Source organism: Neovison vison, chromosome 2, assembly GCF_020171115.1.
Source record: "Neovison vison isolate M4711 chromosome 2, ASM_NN_V1, whole genome shotgun sequence".
In the NCBI taxonomy this organism is placed as follows: Eukaryota; Metazoa; Chordata; class Mammalia; order Carnivora; family Mustelidae; genus Neogale; species Neogale vison.
The window spans coordinates 35,956,897-35,975,762 of record NC_058092.1 but is presented as its reverse complement, the minus strand read 5'-3'; the positions used below and the strand labels follow the sequence as shown (position 1 = coordinate 35,975,762).

The following is an 18,866-nucleotide window of genomic DNA, read 5'->3' as shown; positions in this document are numbered from 1 at the left end:
AATGGAATCTTCTTTGTATCATGCCTATTACCATTCTTTGGAAAAAGGGGAACAGTTTTATATCATTTCTCTGATTTGTTGCCTATTCAAAAGTTAAGGGCATAGAATAGCACAAAGAAGAAAAACTCCTCCTAAAGAAAAAAAGATAATCTCTGCTGATTCTCTGGGTATTCTAGCACGTAACAGGGTTAAGTCAGGTAAACACTACAGACTGACCAGTATAGTCTGTCTAAGCATGGCCAAGCTCTGTGCCTACAATTTAAAAACTCTGTTCACTTACCAATCAGACCACTTATCTTTATTAGGGCTATGGATGGCCTAAGAGATGGTAGGAAATGGGATTTTAAGAGAAAACCTCGGCTCCATAGCTCAGGGGTTAGAGCACTGGTGTTGTAAGAGAAAACCTCTGGGGTGCCTGACTGGCTGAGTCAGTAGAGCATGTGACTTTCTTTTTATTTATTTATTTGACAAAGAGATCACAAGTAGTCAGAGAGGCAGGCAGAGAGAGGGGGAAGCCCGCTCCCCGCCGACCAGAGAGCCCAATGTGAGGCTTGATCCCAGGACCCTGAGATCATGACCTGAGCTGAAGGCAGAGGCTTAACCCAGATTGAGCCACCCAGGTGCCCCGAACATGTGACTCTTGATCTCGGGATTGTGGGTTTGAGCCCTGCATTGGGTGTAGAGTTCTTAAAAATAAAATTGAGGCGTGCCTGGATGGCTCAGTCGGTAAGCGTCTACTTTCAGCTCAGGTCATGATCCCGGGCTCCTGGGATCAAGCCTGCTCAACAGGAAGCCTACATCTCCCTCTCCCCCTGCTTACATTCCCTCTCTGTCAAATAAAATCTTTTTTAAAAAATAAGATTTTGGGGGGGCGCCTGGGTGGCTCAGTGGGTCAAGCCGCTGCCTTCGGCTCAGGTTGTGATCTCAGGGTCCTGGGATCGAGTCCCGCATCGGGCTCTCTGCTCAGCAGGGAGCCTGCTTCCCTCTCTCTCTCTCTCTGCCTGCTTCTCTGTCTACTTGTGATCTCTGTCAAACAAATAAAATCTTTAAAAAAAAAAAAAAATTTTTTTTAAAAGGAGAGAGAGAGAAAACCAAATGTAATACGCTTTGCAGGCTAATGCTGCCACATAGAGAGGAATAGAGCACAGAGAGTGAAAGTTTAGGCCTTAGAACCAGAGGTCTGGGTTACCTCAGCCCTCCCCTTATTGGCAAATTACTTAAGGTCTTTCTGCCATTTCTTCATTTGTAAAATATGGAAAACTGTACCTTCTTTTGAGTAGCATGGTACCCATGGCACATAACTAAAAAAATTGCAACTGATGATCCCTAGGGCTTTTTTTTTTTTTTTTTTAAAGATTTTATTTATTTATTTGAGAGAGAGAGACCATGAGAAGGGAGAGGTCAGAGGGAGAAGCAGACTCCCCAAGCAGGGTGTCTGATGTGGGACTCGATCCTGGGACTCCAGAATCATGACCTGAGTCGAAAGGCAGTTGCCCAACCAACTGAACCACCCAAGTGCCCCACCCCTAGGCTTTTATAAGTACTTTAAAAACAGTGACCAGAGGGGCGCCTGGGTGGCGCAGTTTAAGAGTCTGACTTGATTTCAGCTCAGGTTGTGATCCCAGGGTCATGAGATCAAGCCCCTCGTCAGGCTCTGTGCTGAGCAGAGGCTGCTAGTTTCTCCCGGCCTCACTCACTCTCTCTCAAATAAATAAGTCAGTCAGTCAATCAATCAATCAGTAGTGACCAGAAAGTTACTGATAAAAGGTGGGTTAAGGGAGGAGATATAAAGTCACCTTCCTCACTGTGAGGTAGGCTTGGGAAGAACTTACATTCATATCAGATTTGGTCCGAGTCTAGTACTATGACTTATGGTGTTTGACCCTGAACAAGTAATAACCCCCTAAGCCTCTATTTCCTCATGACTGTAAGTGGAGTAATACTACCTACTACGTAGTATTTTAGAATAAAAAATAATGTACGTGGGAGAGCTATAACAATGCTGCTTATGATCCAGTTGAATAGTTTTTGAACTGGAGAACTAGGCCCTCTCTACTGTAGCTTGTTATTCAAAGTCCAACTTATAATAGCCAGCAGAACTTTTTATCTTTAATCACTATCATTAAAGATTAAGACATGGTAGTTTTTTAAAAATTAAAGAATTCAGTTCTGTGCTTTTTCCATAAAGAACTCCTAAAACCCAACAAGCAGCCCAATGGTGCTACCATTTAACCAGTTCACTTCTGGTTACCATGCCTGTGCTGGCTGGAGTGCAACGACATGCACATAGGTAGAATGTAGTTTACCAGAATGAGCTGCAAATACTGATAGTGGGTCTTTGAAAATCTAAAACTAAACAGAACCCTTAGTCTGTCAATTACACGAAGTGGTAACCATTAACTGGAATATACCTGTGGTTATTAATACCAACATTAGATGAGCCTTACAGACAGCAGAATCCTCAAATTACAGTACAACTCAAGTCAGACGTGCCAATTATGTAATTGCTAATTAGAGGCTTATACATCTTGATGGAATTGAACCAAAATTAGACCAATAATACTATGCAAAGCATCCACACTTTAATGTTCTAAGTAACAAAAACTTCAGTTTAGCAGCCAAGCGAGCATGAAATGGGGGGAAAGCAGCAAGAGGGCTAATAGTTAAGATTTTTTGTTATCTTTTGGAGGGGGCTAATTTAAAACTAATGTAAATAAGCCTCAAAACACTTCCTGAAGACTAAAAGTAGAAGAGGGTCACCAGAATTCTTTCACTATGGTTCATTTAAATGGCATGCCTGCTTAAGTGTACCAATTCACTGGATTCTACTGCTCTAATCCTGCTTCCTAAAGCAGAGAAGAGGAACCATGTGAACAGTATATTAAATAATCCAGAGGCATGCAAGTGAACATCCATTCAGCATTCTCTGCCAGCCTGGCCCACTGTTTCCCTACCTCCCCCACCAGCCCCCATCCACCTCTATTGGCTAGTATGGTACGAGTTACTGATAGCTAGCCAAGTCTCAGAAACCACAGAGAAGCCCTATTTTGCAGTTAGTAAAAAGCGTTAGTTTATAAGCCAGCTGAAGACTTGCTTTTGATTTAACTTGCTCAACTTATCACAATCTTCTTAAACTTCCCCCACTTTCATTTAGCCCTTTCCTAATCCAAAGGCAGACGGAAAATCCTGAATGGAAGGCTGACTTTTACCCATGATTAGTGAGTCAAATCCAGAAATGTACTCCACCCACTGCAGCTCTTGCATATCCCGGTTACCTTCACCCTCTTTCATCTGTTCTTCTCTGTCTTGTGTTTCTTCATTAGCAGCTATCTTAACTTTGTCTTCAGGGGACTTCTCAGTAGCCCCCCCGGCTACCTTGGTCTCAACCCCATCTCCAGCTGCCTCAGACTCTTCTATGGGCAGCTTGGTCTCCTCCTGGCTAGGAACCAACTCTGCCCTGACCTTCTCCTCTAGTCCTGAGCCATCTTTTCTTTCAGTCAGTCCTTCTGCATTAGTCTGTTGTTCAACAGGAGTCTCACCTCCTGCAGCTGACAGTCCATTGACTGAACCATCCTTAGGGAGAACTGTGGCCTCCTGCCCAGGCTTCTCAGACACTTCGGACCCAGCTTCTGCAGCTGAGGCCTCTGCAGCCTCTACTGTCACCTCTGGCGACTCTCCAGTAGGAGGCACTTCTTGCCCTACCAGCTGCTCAAGCACACCCTTTCCTGGCTCATTTTCAGAGGCAGCTACCTGTTCCTTTGGCTCTTCCCCACCCACATCCACTGGCTTTACTGCTGAATCTATAGGCTCTGCTTCTGCCTCCACTGCAGTACCCTGCTTTTCAAGAGTCGTAACAGGTTGCTCTCCTGAGGCTTCTTTTGGCTTCTCCTCTATGCTCACAATTACTTCTCCCTGCTTCTCTTGATCTCCTTTTTCTCTGGATTCTTCTTGGATGTCAGTTCCACAAACTGATTTTCCTTCCCCAGCATCTGGTACTTCCTGTTCTGGCTTCCCAGAAGTGACCTTGGCTTCATTCAGTCCTTCTGGTGCTGCTATTTCTTTTGCCTCAGTGGTTTCAGTTAACTGATCTGGAGTGGATTCAACTTTTTCCCGTAGTTCCTCTGCAGGCTCACTTATATCCATGTCTTCTCTTCCACCCTTCTCCATTTCAGTCTCCTGCTCTTTATCAATTTCAGGCTTTACCAGAGACTGGTCTTCTGGTTTTTTTGCTTCTTCTTTTTCTCCCATGGCGTCATAAACCTGTTCTCTCAACTCTTCCCTTGCTTCCTCTACATGGTTAAAGAACATGAAGCATAAACATGTCTTCGAATTTAGTGATTAAGGCATAAATGGAAACTAAAAATACATTCCCTTTAAACCCTCAAACAGCCTGGCTTAAATTTTAGCAGATGGCCTAAAAATTATCTGCCCCCTTGAGAAAAAGCAAAGGGAAAAGTCCCAGATAGCAGAGCAACTTACAGCAAAAGAAACCCAAGCTCCTTAAATGAGATACTGTTTTACTTGAGCATTCTGAATATCAGTTAGGTTAAGAGATGCCAAGCTTTATGCTCTCCTCCAAACATTATAAACCTCCATCTAATATGTAAAACTAACAGCCAAACTCCATTTAGAATTTAAATTTAATTTTCTTAGATACAAAAAATGTAAAAAGACTCCAAAAGCACTGCTGTTAAAATAACTGAGCTGCAGACTTTTAAAAATTTGCATCTAAAATTATTTAAGGTTGTTATGTATTTAAAATATCAATTTAAATAACCACATTTATTGGGGAAATTAACTTTTCCTTTTATAAAATCCTGTCAGTTTCAGTAATTGGCTGTCTCCACTGTAGTCTCCACCAGATGCAGGTATCACCCCAGGCAACTTAGGAGAGACCATCCAGGACAGGGAGAGCCCTAGTCCCATCACTTGTACACAAGAAATATACGTCGCATCTCCTGAACATCACATGCAACTCCACATACCATCTATGTTATCATTATTTTCTACCAGAGATTCGTCTTCTGTTTTTTCTCCTTCCTCCTCTTCCACATGCACACCTTCTAGGGCATTTCCCAACACACCATTCTCCATTCTAGAAGAACAAAAGGAGAAAGCACTAAAGCTATGATGGTTAGAACCTAACAGGTTTTCTAAGACAGAAATTATAAAAGAAACAGAAAAGCAATCAAGTGTAGAGAATACAAACTTTATTCATGGAAGAAAGGCAGTGATCAAAACTAATATAATTAAGGCAGTAAAAGCACTGCAAGAAAGAAAAAAGCATACCCTTCATCCCACCACCCAAAAAGCACCAATGACTTGTCAAAAGAACAAGATCAATAATATGTATTTGCTTTACCATAGGGCCAAAATATCTCCCAAACTTCACATCTACCCCTATTTCTTAGTTTGCTTTAAAACATTCTGGCAAGACTTGTGACCAATCAGGATGACCTACAAAATTAGAAAACTTACCAGAACTGAGATTAAATGAACCATATAACATTTGCTAGTTTGTATACCCTTAATATATTTTATTCTGGTTCATAAACTCCAGTGGAAAATAGGCAACAACTTTCTAGTAGGGAGGACTACTGGTTTTATTTATGAGACATTTTCATATAATAGTGTTTTCAAATTATCCTTCATTCAGTCCTTATTTAGGATGACTGTTTTGTGCTTAGAGTGCTTTTAATGTTCTCTCTCTATACTGGACTTTATGGTCCAAAATTAAATTATGATTATTCACTAACAGAAAAGATCTCTGCTTCTAAAGCCCCCAAAAGTCAAAACCCAAGCCTAAGTTTACTCTGTATCAAGTGCCTTCCAAAACTTCCATCATGTGCTTTCTAAACCCCTTTCTTAGTAAAACCAGTCTCACCCAGCTCATATGAAATCCCAAAGCTAGTAAATAACCTTGACAAACAAAGAAACTTAAGTTTTCAAATAGACCATAACGTGATACAAAACATCAGTCAGTTACACGGCAGACACTGATTTCAGCTCAGGCTTGATCTCAGGGTTGTGAGATGGAGCCCCACAATGGGCTCCAACCTCAATGGGGAGTGTCTGCCTAAGGACTCTCCTCCTCTCCCTCCACCAACCCTCCTCCACCAACCCTCCTCCACTCACTCTTTCTCAAATAAATAATCTTTAACCAAAAAACAAAAAACAAAAAACCTGTGGCTTGAAAAACATACCTTGCCAACTCCAGAAGTGATTTCCCATAGAAAAAGAAGGCTTCTCCACACTCATTAGCTGTCTCTCCATACTTCTTACCTCTACAAAGAGAACAAATATCTAAGATCTGAACTGACACCTAGTTTAAAATACTTATTTCTAGTTCTGGAAATTAAAAAATGACATTTCTTCAGTGACATCATTTTAGGAAACCAATACTCCCCCCTCCTCTTCCTTTCAAGTCAAATTCAAAGGGATGTTAAAAAACAATGTATGGGGCGCGTGGGTGACTTAAGGTTCCAATTCTTTTTTTTTTTTTTTAAAGATTTTATTTATTTGACAGAGAGAGATCACAAGTAGGCAGAGAGACAGGCAGAGAGAGAGGAGGACGCAGGCTCCCTGCTGAGCAGAGAGCCCGATGCAGGGCTCTATCCTAGGACCCTGAGATCATGACCTGAGCCGAAGGCAGCGGCTTAACCCACTGAGCCACCCAGGCGCCCCAAGGTTCCAATTCTTGATCTCAGCTCAGGTCTTCATCTCAGGGCCATCAGTTCAAAGCCCCATACTGCGTGGGGTACCTGGTTGGCTGAGTCATCTGCCTTCAGCTCAGGTCATGATCTCAGGGTCCTGGGATTGAGCCCTATATCAGGTTCTGCCCTAAGCAGGAAATCTGCTTGTCCTCTCCCTCTGCCCCTCCTCCCACTCGTGTTCTCTCTCTCTCAAATAAATAAATAAATAAATAAATAAATAAATAAAAACAAGGGGCACCTAGGTGGCTGCCTATGGCTCAGGTCATGATCCCAGGGGTCATGGAGGATGGAATGGAGCCCCACACCCAGCTCTCTGCTCAGCAGGAGCCTGCCTCCCCTCTCCCTACGGCTCTGCCTACACTTGAATGCTCTCAGTCAATAAATAAAACCTTTTAAAAAAATGAACAAGCAAACATAGCGCCACATTGGGCTCCAAGCTGAACACGAAGCCGACTTTAAAAAAAAAGTGCGTGTGTGCATCCACACATGTACGAAATTAATATATTGCCTGGTCTTTCTCTCTACATATATGTTTCAAGTGACATCAATTTGCTGCAGTTATAATATATAATCTGAGAGCCAAACTACATTAATAGGTATTTCTCTTGCTATAAGATGAGTGTCAGGACACATGGGTGGCTCAGTCATGAAGCCTCTGCCGCCTTTGGCTCAGGTCATGATCCCTGCATCCCAGGATCACCCTACATGAGGCTCCCTGCTCAGCAGGGGCTCTGCCTCTCCCTCTGCCTCCTCGGCCTGCTGCTCCCCCTGTCGTGCTCCCAGCAACAGGCTCCCTGCTTGGCGGGAAGCCTGCTTCTCTCTCCCACTTCCCCTGCTTGTGTTCCCTCTCTCACTGTCTCTCTCTCTCTCAAATAAATATATCTTTTAAAAAAAGAAAAAAAAAAGCTAAGTGTCAGTATGGGACAGAATGAACAGTTAAAGGACTTTTGGCAGGGCCTTAAAGAATGAATAAGGTATATGGAAAGACATCATGTTATTAGAGATAGGAGCTTATTCTCTGGAGTCAGATTGCCTGGGTTCAAATCCCACCTCTAGACCTTAACTAGCTGTAGAAACCTTAGACTCAGTGCCTTAGTTTTCTCATCTATAAACAGAAATGTTGAGAACTGTTCAAAGATCTAAGAATTGATTTAATAATGCCTATAAAAGTATTTAAAACAACGCTTTGAAATATAAATAGCACTATACGTAAGTTTTAGCTATTAATACCTAGACAGGGAAGAGGGGAAGGAAAACAAATCACAAGTGTGATAAATGAAAAGGAGGAGGTACTTTACATAGAGTAAGGAGACTAGTTTTCATGAAGGAAGGACTAGCAGAAGTCACTCAAAGTCAGGGACACCTGTGTGGCTCAGCTGGTTGGGCGACTGCCTCCAGCTCGGGTCATGATCCTAGAGTCCCGGGATCGAGTCCCGCATCGGGCTCCCCACTCAGCAGGGAGTCTGCTTCTCTCACAGACCCTACCACTTCTCATGCTTTTCTCTCTAATTCTCTCTCAAATAAATAAAATCTTAAAAAAAAAAAAAAAAGTCAGGCCACCTAATGGCCCTTACAGTCTAGTGAGAATAACTAGAGAAACTAATCACAAAGTATTATGAGGGTCATGTTTAAGTATAATCTACTGGGGGGGGACGTCTGAGTGGCTCAGTAGGTTAAAGCCTCTGCCTTCAGCTCAGGTCATGATCCCGGGGTCCTGGAAAGGAGCACCGCATCAGGCTCTCTGCTCAGTGGGGGAGCCTGCTTCCTCCTCTCTCTGCCTGCTTCTCTGGCTACTTGTGATCTCTGTCTGTTAAATTAAAAAAGTCTTTAAAAAAAAAAAAAGTATAATCTACTAGATTAGAATACTGCATGTCAAATTTTCCCCCTAAATATCCTTAAAGGCAGGAGTGAAAATACTGATCTCTAGATTATCTGGTATGCAAATAAGCTAAGAATTATGTTTACTTGTGCTTATTTTTTAAAACTTCAATTTCAGCAGTTTACACTGTAAATTAATCATACGTTTTTATTATAAAAATACCAACTTAGCATCAGATCAAATCCTACTCATAACATACCACAGGATATCAAAGCCTCAGTTCCTCTGGCCCAGATGATGACAAACTAAGAAGCCAGAGCTCAGGAATTAAACGAGATTAACGCAGACATCCAGGAATAAGATTCTATTCTACATGTTGGGAAAGAATTGACAGGACCCTGACTGACTGAATAAGGAATGAAGAAGCTAGAGGCTTTTAATCATGGTTAACCTGAAATCTAGTTTTACTAATAAGCATTTCTTTTTTAAAGATTATTTATTTATTTATTTAACAGACAGAGATCACAAGTAGGCAGAGAGGCAGGCAGAGAGAGAGGAGGAAGCAGGCTTCCCGCAGAGCAGAGAGCCCAATGTGGGGCTCGATCTCAGAACCCTGGGACCATGACCTGAGCTGAAGGCAGATGCTTAACCCACTGAGCCACCCAGGCGCCCACTAATAAGCATTTCTTATCAAAGGGATTTCTTCAGGGGCACCTGGGTGGTTCAGTCACTTAAGCAGCTACCTTCAGCTCAGGTCATGATCCCAGGATCGAGTCCCCCATCAGGCTCCCTGCTCAGTGGAGAGCCTGCTTCTCCCTCTTCTTCTGCCTGCCTCTTTGCCTACTTGTGATCTCTGTCAAATAAATAAATAAAAATCTTAAAAAAAAAAGATGTGCTAACAGTCAGCATTAGTGCTAGGGTGGTCAACCATCTTGGCTTGCTTGGGACTTTGAGGAGTTTCCCCAGACATAGAGCTTCCAGTGTTAAAATTAGAAAAGTTCCAGAACAGGGGCACCTGGGCACCTGGGTGCTCAGTCAGTCAAGCGTACAACCACTGATCTCAGGTCAGGTCTTGATCTCCTGGTTGTGAGTTTGAGCCCCATGCTGGGCTCCACGCTGGGCGTAGGGCTACTAAAATAAGTCCCAGAACAAAGTAAGATAGTTGGTAACTCCAATTAATGGTGACTGGGAAACAAACTACCTTATTCAGGGAAAAAAATGAAAGAGATTGCTCAGTGATATTCAAGCCTTATTGTTAGTGACAGAAATACACATGTACATGAAAAATATCAAATTTTTTAAAACTCCGCCCCCACCATAAGACAACCTTTTAACAAACACAATATAGCACAACCTAGCAAAACACAGTACTTACAAAAGACTAGCTGCTTCCTGGAATGCATTGACAGCTGCTGGAATATCCCCCATCACCAGATGTTTCTGTCCTAAACCCAACAGTTTCTTAGCTTCATTATCCACATCCAGACTGCAAGAAAAAATTATTTCAAATGTCAAATACTTCTTAAAATCAACATATTCTGAATACCTGTTACATTTAAACCATTGTACTTTAACTTCTTTAAACCTTTTTTTTTTTTTTTAAAGATTTTATTTATTTATTTGACAGAGAGAGATCACAAGTAGGCAGAGAGGCAGGCAGAGAGAGAGGAGGAAGCAGGCTCCCTTCCAAGCACAGAGCCCGATGCGGGACTCGATCCCAGGACCCTGAGATCATGACCTGAGCCGAAGGCATCGGCTTAACCCACTGAGCCACCCAGGCGCCCATTCTTTAAACCTTTGAGCACACTCTCTCCAGCAGGCTTAGCCAACTCACTTTATCACTATAAAAGCAAAAGAAATCGTAAAGCAACATTCAAGAGCTTATATCGTATGCTACTATAAATATCTGCTAAGTAACAAAAGAAAAAAAATCATGAAAGAACCATATATTACACACAGCAAGTTGTAATGCTTCTGAGAAAAATACATCAAGAAACATTTACGTAGGGGCGCCTGGGTGGCTCAATGGGTTAAATCCTCTGCCTTCAGCTCAGGTCATGATCCCAGAGTCCTGGGATCGAGCCCCACATCGGGCTCTCTGCTCGGCGGGGGGCCTGCTTCTCTCTCTCTGCCTGCCTTTCTGCCTACTTGTGATCCCTATCAAATAAATAAATAAAGTCTTTAAAAAAAAGGGAAAAAGGGGCGCCTGGGTGGCTCAGTGGGTTAAGCCGCTGCCTTCGGCTCAGGTCATGATCTCAGAGTCCTGGGATCGAGTCCCGCATCGGGCTCTCTGCTCAGCAGGGAGCCTGCTTCCCTCTCTCTCTCTCTGCCTGCCTCTCTGTCTACTTGTGATTTCTCTCTGTCAAATAAATAAATAAAACCTTTAAAAAAAAAAAAAGGGAAAAAAAAAAGAAACATTTAGGTAGACAGCAAAGACAGTGATCTCAATATCAAGACAATGTGGAACTGACATAAACACAAATAGATGAAATGGAACAGAGTACAAAAACAGATCCACACATATGACCACTTGAAATTTTGACAAAGGTACCAAGACAATTCAATGGAGAAAGAATGATCTCCTGAACAACTGGTGCAGGAATAACTGGATATCCACTTGCAAAAAAGTAAACCTCAACCTTATTATCACGGCACATACAAAAATTAACTTCAAACGAATTACAGACTTTAATATTTATTTATGTTTCTGTGTTTGTCAGAGAGAGAGAGAAAGGAGGAAGAGAGCACAAGCAAGGAAGCAGGGGGATCCAGGAGGGAGAGGGTGAAGCAGGCTCCCCACGGAGAAAGGAGCTCAATACAGGCCTCCATCCCAGGACCCTGGGATTGTGACCTGAGCCGAAGACACGCTTAACCAACTAAGCCACCCAGGCATTCCTGGATTATAGACTTTCTAAATGTAAGATTGAAAACCATAGGGGCGCTTGGGTGACTCAGTGGATTAAAGCCTCTGCCTTCGGCTCAGGTCATGATCTCAGGGTCCTGGGATCGAGCCCCACATAGGGCTCTCTGCTCGGCAGGGAGCCTGCTTCCTCCTCTCTCTCTCTCTCTCTCTGCCTGCCTCTCTGCCTACTTGTGATCTCTGTCAAATAAATAAAATCTTTTTTTAAAAATAAAAATAAAAACAGTGATTGTCAACCTAAGTGAACTTAGGAATTATCAGGAAGTTTTTTTTTAAAAACACACAAGCCTGAATTCTATCTTAAGCTTAACAAATAAAATCTCTAGGGACGCAACCCATAAATCTACCTTTTGAATAAGCATCCAAATAGTTTGGACAACCAAGCTATTAAGCTTACCTCTGGTTAAGAACCACAGTCATATCAAGACAAGGAAGTTTATGTAGAAGTAGATGTGGGCCCAATATAAAATTTAAAACTTTTTAACTAGAATAACATAAAATTGAAAGTGGCAACCTTCTAAAATAGAGATCGAAGTCAGTAGAAGTATTCAAAGAAAGAAGAGGTTAGCATATGCCAGGCATGTAATAAGTAAGGAGCAGAACTAACTTTCAAGTCTAGTATTTTAATCAAATGTGAAAAACCTAAAGACATCATTATCAGGATTCCACACTTTAAATTACATACAAGTATCTTAATATTCAGTCTTAACTGTTATCTATTAAAAATAATACTGCCCTTTGGAGTACCTGGGTGGCTCAAGTTAGTCAAGTGTCTGGCTTTGGCTCAAGTCATGATCCCAGGATCCTGGGATCAAGACCCACATCAGGCTCCCTGCTCAGCAAGGAGTCTGCTTCCTCCTCCCATCTGCCCACTGCTTCCCTGTTTGTGCTCTATCAAACAAATAAGATCTTTAATAAATAAAAGTAATATTGCCCTTAAATTATACAGTTCTTAGTTTATGTTCCAGACATAAATCTAACTGTACTCTGGGGAAGCCTGGGTGGCTCAGTGGGTTAAAGCCTCTGCCTTTGGCTCAGGTCATGATCCCAGAGTCCTGGGATGGAGCCCCACATCGGGCTCTCTGCTCAGCGGGGAGCCTGCTTCCTCCTCTCTCTCTGCCTGCCTCTCTGCCTCCTTGTGATTTCTGTCAAATAAATAAATAAATCTTTAAAAAAAAAAAAGTTTAAAAAAAATCTAACTGTACTCTGTAAATAATCTTACCTCTCAACTTTATTTGCAGAGGTAGAAGGAGCAGGAGCATCTTCTTCAATCCTGTAATGAAAAATTAAGGGGAAAAAATTAAAACGAAGGCTATTTTAAGCCTGGGAATTAAATAAAGAAAAATATAAACCCCTAAGATCTTAAAAATACTGATTTACCTACATAATCAAATGTTATCTTCATTCATTCAAATATCTGTTAAATGCCTATTTGTTAGGCAAAAGATACATAGTACAGTGAACAAGACGGTTACATCCTAGTTTTGAGTTTATGATCAGGTGGAAAAGAGTGAGGTATGTTATAATGCAGCATGTGCATTCCTTAAAAACCTCACATTCCATTAAACTCATTAAAAATAACGTTTCTCTTTTTTTAATTAACATATAATGCATTATTTGCCCCAGGGATACAGGTCTGTGAATCATCAGGCTTACACATTTCACAGCACTCACCATAGCACATACCCTCCCCAGTGTCCATAACCCAGCCACCCTCTCCCACCTCCCAGCAACCCTCAGTTTATTTCATGAGATTAAGAGTCTTGGGGCGCCTGGGTGGCTCAGTGGGTTCAGCCGCTGCCTTCGGCTCAGGTCATGATCTCAGGGTCGTGGGATTGAGTCCCGCATCGGGCTCTCTGCTCAGCGGGGAGCCTGCTTCCTCCTCTCTCTCTCTCTGCCTGCCTCTCTGCCTACTTGTGATCTCTCACTGTCAAATAAATAAATAAAATCTTAAAAAAAAAAAAAAAGAGTCTCTTATGGTTTGTCTCCCTCCTAATCCCACCCTGTTTCATTTTTTCCCTCCCTACCCCCCATGACCTCCCACCCTGCCTCTCAAATTCCTCATATCAGAGAGATCATATAATTGTCATCCTCTGACTTATAAAAATAATATTTGTTCTTAAAGAAAAAAAGAGGGGCGTCTGGGTGGCTCAGTGGGTTAAAGCCTCTGCCTTTGGCTCAGGTCACAATACCAGGGTCCTCGGATGGAGCCCCGCATCGTGCTCTCTGCTCAGCAGGGAGCCTGCTTCCCTTCCTCTCTCTGCCTGCCTCTCTGTCTACTTGTGATCTCTGTCTGTCAAATAAGTAAATAAATAAAATCTTTTTAAAAAAGAAAAACTTCCAAGAACATTCAGTTTTGAAGTTTTGGGGTGAGGGGGGCATCTGGGTGGTTCAGTGGGTTAAGCCTCTGCCTTCAGCTCAGATCATGATCTCAGGGTCCTGGGATTGAGCCCCACATCGGGCCCTCCTCTCTGCCTACTTGTGATCTCTCTATCAAATAAATAAATAAAATCTTCAAAAATCGTTAAAAAAAGGTTTTTTTTAAAGTGGGGTTTTTTTTAAGATTTTATTTTTTTTTAAAGATTTTATTTATTTATTTGACAGAGAGAGATCACAAGTAGGCAGAGAGAGAGGAGGAAGCAGGCTCCCTGCTGAGCAGAGAGCCCGATGCGGGTCTCCATAGCAGGACCCTGAGATCATGACCTAAGCCGAAGGCAGCGGCTTAACCCACTGAGCCACCCAGGCGCCCCAAGAAGTGGGTTTTGTTTTTTTTTTAAAGATTTTATTTATTTATTTGATAGAGAGAGATCACAAGCAGATGGAGAGGCAGGCAGAGAGGGAGATAGAGGGAAGCAGGCTCCCTGCTGAGCAGAGAGCCCGATGTGGGACTCGATCCCAGGACCCCGAGATCATGACCTGAGCCGAAGGCAGCGGCTTAACCCACTGAGCCACCCAGGCGCCTAAGAAGTGGGGTTTTTTAAAAAGATTTTAATTATTTATTTGACAAAAGAGAGACACGGTGAGAGAGGAACACAAGCAGGGGGAGTGGGAGAGGGAGAAGCAGGCTTCCTGTTGAGATGGAGCCTGATGAGGGGCTCGATCCTAGGACCCTGGAATCATGACCTGAGCCAAAGGCAGACGCTTCACCATCTGAGCCACCCAGGCAACCCATGAAAAGTGTTTTTGTTTTTGTTTTAAAGATTTTATTTATTTATTTGACAGACAGAGATCACAAGTAGGCAGAGAGGCAGGCAGAGAGAGAGCAAGAGGAGAAAGCAGGCTCCCTGCAGAGTAGAGAGCCCGATGTGGGGCTCGATCCCAGGACACTGGGATCATGACGTGAGCCGAAGGCAGAGGCTTTAACCCACTGAGCCACCCAAGCGCCCCCATGAAGTTTTAATAAATATCTTTAAAACATTTCAAGGGCACCTAGGTGGTTCAAGTCGGTTAAGCGTCTGCCTTTGGCTCAGGTCGGGATCCCAGAATCCTGGGACTGAATCCCATACTGGGCTCCCTGCTCAGCAGGGTGTCCATTTCTCTGCCCCTCCCCTGGCTGTGCTTTCTCTCTCTCTCTCTCTCTCAAATTAAAAAAAAAAAAAAAAAAAAAAAAAAAAAAAAAAACTTAAAAAAAAAATTTTCATAGTTGTGTTTACTGAAAACACCTAGAAATACTGACTAAATCAGCCGCAATGAGTACCCTACCCCTGAATACCTAGGGGGCACCAAAAATCCATCTCTAACTTAAAGGAACCAAGACTCCATTGAAAAATAATAGATCCTAAGCTTGGGCAGGGGAAGTACAAAGGAGAGTTTGGCTTTCATGTCAGAAAGCAAGGACTAGGGGCGCCTGGGTGGCTCAGTGGGTTGGGCCGCTGCCTTTGGCTCAGGTCATGATCTCAGGGTCCTGGGATCGAGTCCCGCATTGGGCTCTCTGTTCAGCAGTGAGCCTGCTTCCCTTCCTTTCTCTCTGCCTGCCTCTCTGCCTACTTGTGATCTCTCTCTGTCAAATAAATAAATAAAATCTTTAAAAAAAAAAAAAAAAAGAAAGCAAGGACTATCTAATATGACTTAGAAACATATATACTTATTGTCATTCAAATAGAATTATAAATCAAAAAAAAAAAAAAGAATTATAAATCAAATAGAAGGAATCCAGGAAAAGGCAGAATATTTGTATCCTTTTTTGCAACTTTTCTATAAATTTAACATGTTTCATAATAATGTACAAAAACATTACCAAAGCACACTCAAGAGACAGCCTAAATAAAATCCCACTAATCAAAAGAAGTGTCAATTAAGGGGTGCCTGGATGGCTCAGATGGTTGGGCATCTGCCTACAGCTCGGATCACAATCTCCAGGTCCTGGGATCAAGCCCCATGTCAGGCTCCCAGCTCAACAGGGAGTCTGCTTCTCCCTCTCCCCCTGCCTGTGTGTTCTCTCTCTCTCTCTCTCTCCAATAAATAAAATTTTTTAAAAAGTGTTAATTTGAGCATCAACAAAAATAATAGCTACAATAGACTGAAAACTTCAAATATATTTAAATCAATGAGTTCTCAATGATATAAACAAAAACAAAGAACTCATTATCTTTGGAGAATGATAGGAAACCGCTGCACTATTTTGAAAATTGGTAAATAGGGGTGCCTGGGGGCGCCTGGGTAGCTCAGTGGGTTAAAGCCTCTGCCTTCGGCTCAGGTCAGGATCCCAGGGTCTTGGGATTGAGCCCCACATCGGGCTCTCTGCTCAGCGGGGACCCTGCTTCCTTTTCTCGTTTTCTGCCTGCCTCTCTGCCTACTTGTAATCTCTGTCAAATAAATAAAATCTGTAAAAAAAACAAAAAAATAGGGGTGCCTGGGTGGCTCAGTCAGTTGAGCAACGGCCTCTTGATTTTGGCTAGGGTCATGATCTCAGGGTCAATCAGGCTCCAGGCTCATCAGGGAGTCTGCTTCTGATTCTCTCGCGCTCTCTCTCTCTCTGCCTTTGTCCCTCCCACCAGTGGCACCCTCTCTAAAATACATCTTTTCTAAAAATATTTAAAAACTGGTAAATAAGGCCCCTGGGTGGCTCAGTGGGTTAAGCCGCTGCCTTCAGCTCAGGTCATGATCTCAGGGTCCTGGGATCGAGTCCCGCATCGGGCTCTCTGCTTAGCAGGGAGCCTGCTTCCCTCTCTCTCTCTGCCTGCCTCTCCATCTACTTGTGATTTCTCTCTGTCAAATAAATAAATAAAAATAAAAATAAATCTTAAAAAAAAAACTGGTAAATAAGAAAAATTTACAATACATTTGTATTTGCTACTTCTTTATAATACAGTTATACTGTAGGTTTTAGACAAGTTTAGACAACATGGTTGATTTCAGTTACTATTTGGGAATTTTATAGACTGATCCCATGCACTTAGTATTCATTTAAATCCTTGGCGTTTTGGGGGGCTCTACGCTCGGCGGGGAGTCTGCTTCTTCCTCTCCCTCTGTCTCCCTCTCAGGTCATTATCTCACGGTCCTCAAATAGAGACCCAGTGGGGCTCTCTGTTTGGCAAGGAGTCTGCTTCTCCCTCTGCCTCACACTTGTCCTCTCACTCTCTCTCAAATGAGTAAGTAAAATCTTAAAAAAAAAAAAAAAAACACCTTAATCAGAGTGTCTGGGTGGCTCAGTGGGTTAAAGCCTCTGCCTTCGGCTTGGGTCCCAGGGTCCTGGGATCAAGGCCTGCATCGGGCTCTCTGCTCAGCAGGGAGCCTGCTTTCCCCTCTCTCTCTGCCTGCCTCTCTCCCTAGTTGTGATCTCTGGCAAATAAATAAAATCTTTAAAAAAAAATCCTTAATCAGAGAGAGACAAATATCATATGATCTCACTGATATGAGGAATTTGAGAAACAAGACAGAGGACCATAGGGGAAGGGAGGGGAAAATGAAACAAGACAAAACCAGAGAGGGAGACAAACCATAAGAGACTCAATCTCAGGAAACAAACTGATGGTTGCTGGAGTGGAAGGGGGTCGGAGGGATGTGGTGGCTCGGCAATGGACACTGGGGAAGGTATGTGCTATGGTGAGCGTTGTGAATTGTGTAAGACTGATGAATCACACACCTGTACCCCTGAAACAAATATGTTAATTAAAAAAAAATCCTTGGGATGGCTTAATCAGTTAAGCTGCTGCCCTCAGCTCAGATCCAGGTTCTTGGGATCAAGTCCGAGTTGGGCTTCTTACTCATCGGGGAGCCAGCTTCTCTCGCTGCCTTTGCCTGCCATTCTGCCTGCTCGTGCTCTCTCTCTCTCTGACAAATCAATCAATCAATCAATCAATCAATCCCTGGGATTTTTATCTGCCCTATCATCACTTTTAACATATATCACAAAAGTATTACCCAGATAAGAACATATATCATTTAAAAATGTACCCCTAAAGCACGCCAGATCTCAAATGAAAGCTGAGAAGCTGAGAATGCTGTTAACTAATGAAATGGAGAGGGGCACCTGAGTGGCCTAGCTAGTTAAGTGTCTGACTCTTAATTTCAGCTCAGGTCTGGATCTCAGGGTTTTGAGTTCAAGCTCTGCAATGGGCTCCACAATGGGCACAAAGCCTACTTAAAGAAACAAAACTGGTGAAATGGAGAAAAGTACACTGGGAAAAGAGGCAACCTTCCTAGTATTACTCAGAATTGGAATACATACTGCAAGAAAACTAGAAGTATGAGAATAGAAGCTATAGAAGAAAGAAGGGCTCCCCTAAGTAGACAATTATTGAAAACTCTCCAAAAGGTTAAAAACAACACAAACAGAATGGAATTTATTACAAAACCAGAGAGGGAGACAAACCATAAGAGACAAACTCAGGAAACAAACTGAGGGTTGCTGGAGTGGAGGGGGATGGGAGGGATGGGGTGGCTGGGTGATGGACACTGGGGAGGGTATGTGCTATGGTGAGCAGTGAATTGTGTAAGGCTGATGAATCACAGACCTGTACCCCTGGAACAAATAATACATTGTATGTTAGTTTTTTTAAATGATCTGGTTAGGGATGCCTGGGTGGCTCAGTTGGTTGAACAGCTGCCTTCGGCTCGGGTCGTGGTCCTGGGGTCCTGGGATCGAGTCCCGCATCGCACTCCTTGCTCGGCAGGGAGCCTGCTTCTCCCTCTGCCTCTGCCTGCCTCTTTGTCTGCCTGTGCATGCTCGCTCTCGCTCTCTCTCTCTGTCTCTAACCAATAAATAAATAAAAATCTTTAAAAAATAATAAAAATAATAATAAAATAAATAATCTGGTTAAAAAAAATGGAGTCTATTAGTTTCCTACAGCTGGACTTTCTTCTTGTTTAGCTCTTAACAAATTTAGGGGCACCTGGGTGCTCAGTTGATTAAGCTATAACAAATTTATGAAGAGAGCTGAGTAACACATGCAATATGGACGAAAACAAATGA

The 18,866-nt window shown here is 42.7% G+C and overlaps 1 protein-coding gene across 2 annotated transcripts in view; it reads right to left on the bottom strand.

The window, feature by feature from the left end:
• The window catches only part of LOC122899907 (nuclear autoantigenic sperm protein), a 44,442-nt gene that overhangs the window by 7,553 nt on the left and 18,023 nt on the right, over nt 1-18,866 (bottom strand). The window contains exons 2-6 of one of the 2 annotated variants that reach the window (XM_044238118.1): nt 12,675-12,725; nt 9,908-10,018; nt 6,204-6,284; nt 4,986-5,095; nt 3,276-4,289 (exon numbers count right to left, since the gene is read on the bottom strand). In XM_044238118.1, coding sequence (XP_044094053.1) covers nt 3,276-4,289; nt 4,986-5,095; nt 6,204-6,284; nt 9,908-10,018; nt 12,675-12,725 — 1,367 coding nt within the window. The remainder of the gene's footprint in view (nt 1-3,275; nt 4,290-4,985; nt 5,096-6,203; nt 6,285-9,907; nt 10,019-12,674; nt 12,726-18,866) is intronic. The other variant, XM_044238119.1, reaches the window with a different exon arrangement.